Here is a 7500-nt window from a genome sequence, read left to right on the forward strand (position 1 = left end):
AAGATGAAATGCAAGGATTATAAGCAAACTCCAGTACGTAAAACTGGTTACTTACGTAGAAAAGCAACTTGGCATTTACCTTCATAAGCACGACAAAGAAACGAGCTGGTTCGTTACACTCGACTACGATTTCTTCGAGAGAAAAAAAAAAAAATAAATAAATATATATATATATATATATACATATATACATAATTCTGTCTCGTGTTTTTGTTACTGTTTCATTGTTGTTTTTATTTTATTTATTTTTTTCCTTTAATTATTTTTTGTTCCTTTTTCTTTTTCATTTCACTCACCCGCTATTTCTTCGGTAGTTCTTTTTTTTTTCTTTTTTTCTTTTTTTTTTTTACGCTAGAACGAGATCAAGGATACATGAACGTTGGTTAGTTCGCGTGAAAATTCGTGATAAGCGTGAATTATTATTACTATTATTACTATTATTACTATTATTATTATTATTATTATTATTATTATTATTATTATTATTATTATTATTATTTAATATATATCTATTTTTTTTTTTTATTATTATTATAAGAAGAAATTGTTAATCCTCTATAATGCCATGTAATTTGGAAATCATATATTTTGTTTCTTTTTTTTCTTTTTTTTTTACACACACACACATTTGTATATATATATAATGTAATTAAAAATTTTCTCGCAATAAATAATTCTTTTTTATTTTATAAACTAACAACAACAATTGGATTACACAGGAGATTAACAAATGAAAGTAATGGACGTTATCATTGTGAAGCGAATTCTATTTTCTTTTTCCTATCCTTTTTTTTTTCTTTTTTCTTTTTTTGTAAGAAAAGTGTGCCAGTCAAATCCGCTTTTCTTCGTCATCAACAGCTTCCTGTTCGATGGACGAACAGGAGAAAAGTATTCCATGTTGGTTACTCTCATATCGAGACTTCAGTGACGCTTCGTTGCTTAGGAGACGAGGAAAAAAAAAAAAGACGTCGTTGAAGAAAATGCGTATCTCGAAAGTATGCTGAGCTACTTTTATCTATGCGTCTCTCTATATATCTACGTACGTGATATATGTATATATATTTATATATATAATGTGTGTATATGAGATATTTCTCAATATTTAGAAATTTACAATATTTTTTATATTTAATATTATTTTCAGTTATTTTAACGTTTCGTTTACTTATTTATTATTAAAAACAAAATACTGCATAATATATATATATATATATATATATATATATATATATATATGTTATCTATAAAGTAGATATTATCTATAATATCCTAATTATTCCAAATAATCTATTTATTTGGAAATAATATTTTCAAACAATATTCTACATACTTTTTATTATCTATTTAAGATAAATATTACAAAACTATTATAATGAGTATAATGTAATAATAATAATAATAATTATTATTATTATTATTATTATTATTTTTTTTTTTTTTAATATATATTTTTAAAAGCATCACACGATATTTTATCGTATTACGTTTAAAATCAATATTTCCTATATGATTTATTTTAATAAAAATATTATGCAATATATTTCGTAACATACAACGAAATTTTCTATTATTTTCCTTTTCTTTTCAATTTTAATTAAAAAAAAAAAAAAGAAAAAAAAGCACAAAAAAAAACAAAAAAAAACAAAAAAAAAAGAAATTGCAATCACAATTACGATACAAAAGTGTGTCCTAATACGTGTACTTATATACGAATGTATATATTTCTATGTACGTATGTATGTATGTATATATCTATATATGTAGATACGCAAGAGCGTCACCCAGAAAATAAATGATCTCTGTAAGAATTATGAAGAAACGTGAGGACAACAAAAGAAAGAAAGAAAGAGAGAGATAGAGAGATAAAGCGAGAAAGAGACAAAAAGAGAGAGAGAGAGAGAGAAAGAGAGAGACACGTTGGCGCGAACAAGGATTGAGAAATCTCTTCTTCTTCTTCGCCAAGATCTAAAAGAAAGAAAGTATATTCACGCTCGCTTTCGTTGTTTCTCTCTTTATATAAAAGGCAACCTAAAGAGTTAAAGGAAATGTGCTTGGGTGATTGTAATAAAAAAAAGTAAATGCGTTTACGTAGGCACGTGGAAGGACAAAAGAGGAGAAATAGAGAGAAAGAGAGATAGACAGAGAGAGAGAGAGAGAGAGAAAGCGTAAGGGGGGAAGATAAATATAATCAAAAGAGAAGGGTTGAAAGACAGACAGAAAGAGAGATAGAGATAGAGATAGAGATAGAGAGAGAGAGAGAGAGAGAGAGAAAGAGAGACAAATAAAACACAAAGAGAACGTTCGTCCTGTTCGAGCTCATCCGAGTTTCACCGGTGAAATGCAAACCACTGAAAGTGGCCACGGTGAAACCTCCTAGCTTGCACTAATAAACATTTGACAGTGACTACCCTTTTGTATATATCTCTATCTATATCTCTATCTCTATCTCTATCTCTATCTCTATATTTACATCTATTTCTCTCTCTCTCTCTCTCTCTCTCTCTCTCTCTCTCTCTCTCTCTCTCTCTCTCTCTCTCTCTTTCTTTCTCACGAAAGAAAACATGTATACTGTCTGTTTAAAGGATCTTGCTTATAATCCTTCTCTGTCCACTTGTACATCTACATGTGGATAAGAAAAATGAAACAGAACTTTTAAAATATGACAAATGTATGTATATTACATATATATATATATATATATATATATATATATATATATATATATATATATAATAATTAATTAATTCTCTATAAAGCCATAGAAATTTTTAATCAAACACTTATACACGCATACGTGTACGTATATCTTTTCATTTCATAAATATTACAGTTAATTTATTTATTATACGATTATTATTATTATTATTATTATTATTATTATTATTATTATTATTATTATTATTATTATTATTATTATTATGTAAAAGTAAAAAAGGTAGATATTATTTTTATCTCTTCGTCAAAAATTTAACACAGTTAGTTTATTACTCGAAAATAAATGTTTCTTCAACCAAAAAAAAAAAAAAAGTTATTCTTACAGTGTAAATATAATTATATTGATATAAATCATGACTGTTATAAATATCACGTTGCATAACCTCTTTGTTAGATGCAAAGAAAAATTGCATTGTAGAGATTTTGATATATTTACATGTATTATTATTATTAATGAAACGTTCTAAGAACCTACTATTACTATTACTAATCCTATTAAATGAATCATATGCATAAATACATGCATTCCTATATATATATATATATATATATATATATGTATGAATTAGAAAACATGGTAATTAAATAATTTATACATAATAAAGAAAATTAAATAGAATAAATATATACGTGTAATGTTCATATTCTCAATTTTGTTTGATCGTCAAAAAGCAAGATAGGGATAGAGAGTGAGAGAAAGAGGGGGGGGGAGAGAGAGAGAGAGAGAGAGAGAGAGAGAGAGAGAGAGAGAGAGAGAGAGAGAAGGAAGAAGATAAAATTAGTTCAAAGTTGATAGACGAAAGACGATCTTAAATATAACTTTACATATACAAAGTAATACACTTGACGGTTTCAAAAGTTTATTTTGAAGTTTTGAAAAATGAGAGTGATGGCTGAAAGGGAAGATAAGAAAGAGAATGAGAGAGAGAGAGAGAGAGAGAGAAAGAGAGAGAAAAGAGGAAAAAAAAAGAAAAGAAAAAGAAAAGAAAAAAAGAAAAGAAAAAGAAAAGAAAAAGGAAGAATAAATCCGACAAGGATTTACGAAAGTGCCTAATATCGAAGCACACTTGTACAAACAAATTATCTCGTAGATTTACGTTTTCCCCTTCGATAATAATCATGAATCATCACCATCATCATCATGGTCGTAGTCGTCATCGTCGTCGTCGTTATCGTCTTTGCCGTTGTAAAGAAACGATTAAAATTTTCACGATAATTTTCACATAAATACACATATACACATATACACATATACAGAAATTATTTATACAGAAATGTTCACGCTATTCTGATCGATCCTAAATCTAATACATTCTATAATATATGAAGTCGTAAAAATTTTATGATACCATACGATATTCATTTCTCTGATATGTTCTTTTTTTATTTTCACTTCTTTCTTTTCTTTTCTTTTCTTTTCTTTCTTTTTTTTTTTTTTTTCGTAATATTATACGATCTATTTTTTTTTTAAATTCGATAAAAAAAATCTATTAATATTAAATATTAGATGTAGCAAATTAAAGCAATAATTCATTCGTTCAATTATTTTCAATGCAATTTTTATTTGACTTAATTGATCCCTATATATCATAGATATAGATAGCTTGAAAAAAAAAAAAAAGAAAATTAATTCGTTCATTTATTCTCAAATCTAATTTATCTAACCCCAATATTATATGTATATATATATATATATTTTTTTTTTAATTTCGATAAAAATATTGACAACAAAACGTGACGAAGATTAGACATTGAAACAAAATACGAATGAATTAATCGATTGATCTTGATTAGAATTTTGATGAAACTTATCTGAATTATGGGAAATCTTCGTGCTTGACTTTGAAAAAAAAAAAAAAAAAAAAGAAAAGGAAGAAACGATCTTCTCACTAATTGAATATTCCTTTCTTCCTGCCTTCTTTCCCTTCCCTTCCCTTCTTCCTAAGTAAGTAAGTAAGTAAGTAAGTAAAAGATAAATGTTCATCACCTAAGAAAGTAACCTTAGACATAAGCTCTAATTGCGAGCCATGCTGAAGAACTGACACGCGAATAGTTTTCAATGTCAGGAGCCTCCTTTTCTTTGGAGAAACAATGGACGTAGATATACACACACACACAGACAGATAGACACGTAAGTATTGTACGTAAGTACGTAAGTAAGTATACAATATAAGTATGGTACGTATGTATATATATATATATATATATATATATATATATTAGGTTGGAAACTATGAAACGGGCGTTTTTGATTAGTTTTTTATTTTCATACAACGCCCGTTTCATAGTTTCCAACCTAATATATGTACATATATTATGTGTGTATGCGTTAACACACACACACATAGAGAAAGAGAGAGAGAGAGAGAGAGATCAACAACTAGTTTTATTTTTTTATTTTTTCTTTGATTTCTTTACGATTCGACCGAGACGAGTATCTAGGACGATCACTTTCCTAGACAAAATCTAAGGGGAAATCTAAATAAAAAGAAAAAAGAATAAAAAAAAATAAAAACATTATTGATATACCTTCCAATTTATTTAAAATCGACCAGTCTTCTCTTATCGTGAATCGAACGAAGGCAAACGATTTGAAATGAAGTTTTGTAATTAAAACTTTCCGTAGGCGTGAACGATATCGCGTGTCGTGAGAAAGATAAAGACAAAGAGAAAAAGACGGTGAGACAGACAGACAGACAGAGAGAGAGAGAGAGAGAGAGAGAGAGAGAGAGAGAGAGAAAGCCAAGAGAATTTAATGAGAGCATAGAGCCAAAAAAAAAGCCAAAAAAGGAAAAAAAAGGAAGAAAAAAAAGGGAAAAAAAAAATAAATAAATTAAAAGGATAATCTTTTTCATCGAAGCATATACGTAAGTAATGTATTACATATATACATATGGTATGTATCTATGTATGTACTTACGTAGATTGTACATATGAAATATTTTTCTTGTCAGACTTTCCCCTTCGATGAGCAAGTAGAAAACGCATTTTCACCGTCTCTCCTCGCTTCTCTTCTGTCTCAGAATTCATCATCATCATCATCATCATCATCATCATCATCATCATCATCATCATCATCATCATCATCACCATTGTCATCATCATCATCATCATCGTCGTCGTCGTCGTCGTCTTCGTCATTATTATTATTATTTTATTTTATTATTTTTATATTTATATTTATATTATTATTATTGTTGTCGTTCTTGTTGTTGTTATTGTTATAATTATTATTATTATATATTTCGCTTTTTTTTCTCTTCCCCCTGTTGCGATATTTAATATACAATATCTTCCAATTCCCCGTAAGTCATCGTAAAACATCGTAAAACTACTACAAAATAATGCCTCGTAACTTTCCAAGGAATTTCGAGTAAACGATTTAGCTGCCGGTGATTTAATGGCGTCGACGAGAGCTACCACAAGCCGCGAAGGAATTTAATTATTACCCGTTTGCCGAGAGAGAGAACGCAACGGATAAGAAGATATGATATTTAAGAAGGGACAGGGAAGAGGGTGAGTGGGGGGGGGGGGGGGAAGGTATAGAGAGAACAAAAACGAGAAAACATAAGAAATAAAGAAAAAAAAATAAAGGGGATGGAAAAAGGGAAGAAAAAATTATTGAACTAACGAAATGATCGACGAAAGATTTAAATAGAAATCGTGATAAAAATCTACGGTGCTCCTAGTATGGGGAAAAAAATAAAATATTTCTATATATAAAAAATAATAATAATAATAATAATTATTATTATTGTTATTATTATTATTATTTTGGATCATGTTCCAATCAAATTTTTATGACTTAAGAGTAAAAAGTGCATTTGAGAACAATTTGCAAGATGATAATAATAATAATAATAAACGTAATTGCATTAATAGTAAATGCAATAATATATTTATTATTATTATTATTATTATTATTATTATTATTATTATTATTATTATTATTATTATATATCTATGTAATAAAAAATTTTTTATTATTATTATTATCGTCATCGTCATCATCATATAGCTGTTTTCAAATGCACAATATTTAATCATAATAATAATGATTTGAGGATATAAATAAAAAAAAAAAAATATATATATATATATATATATATATATATATATATATACGTATATGTATGTATGTATGTATGCTATGAATGAAACGATATTTGCTTCAAATAATATTTATAATTTGGTTAAAAGATCTTCCAATTCTATTGTTTGATTTAAATTACAATGAAATAATCGCCGAGAATCAATATATCGAAGGTTCGTCATCCTGACGATACAGAGGCTTTCGTAATATCATAGATATTCTAGGATCATAAATAAGGACTTGTAGTTCATCGTCCTGTCCAGTAGCCTGATCACGTCTCTCCAATTCTTCGGTATCCGTGAAACTGCTGACCTCGCTCCTGAGATTGTCAATGATGAGATCATCCCGTTTACAACGATAATATCAAAAAAGTAAGATTACTTGTTAGAATTGACGTTAATAAAAATCCGATATCTCGTTAATCGGATTAATATAAGAGAGTAAGAGAGAGAGAGAGAGAGAGAGAGAGAGAGAGAGAGAGAAAATCCAATCTTAAATTTCACAAAACTCGAATAATCCTTTCAATAAATATAAATCAATTAAATTCATCTATTATCATTAAGATACTCGAACGTATAAGATTATAATTATTATTATTATTATTATTATTAAAAAAAAAAAAAAAATGTTAATATCTATAATACGCCTCAATCGAAATCGCATTAATTATTTTTAAAATTTTCAAATGAATA

General features: G+C 27.4%; 2 protein-coding genes across 5 annotated transcripts in view; both read right to left on the reverse strand.

Moving 5' to 3' along the window:
• LOC124952512 (putative uncharacterized protein DDB_G0286901) overlaps positions 1-7500 on the reverse strand; it is a 61229-nt gene that overhangs the window by 40811 nt on the left and 12918 nt on the right. The gene's annotated exons all lie outside the window — the stretch shown is intronic.
• Positions 6846-7500, reverse strand: part of LOC124952516 — an 8703-nt gene continuing 8048 nt past the window's right edge. The window contains exon 4 of the mRNA XM_047502518.1: positions 6846-7127. Coding sequence (XP_047358474.1) covers positions 6968-7127 — 160 coding nt within the window. The 3' untranslated portion in view covers positions 6846-6967. The remainder of the gene's footprint in view (positions 7128-7500) is intronic.

The sequence above is a fragment of the Vespa velutina genome, chromosome 10 (assembly GCF_912470025.1).
Source record: "Vespa velutina chromosome 10, iVesVel2.1, whole genome shotgun sequence".
NCBI lineage: Eukaryota > Metazoa > Arthropoda > Insecta > Hymenoptera > Vespidae > Vespa > Vespa velutina.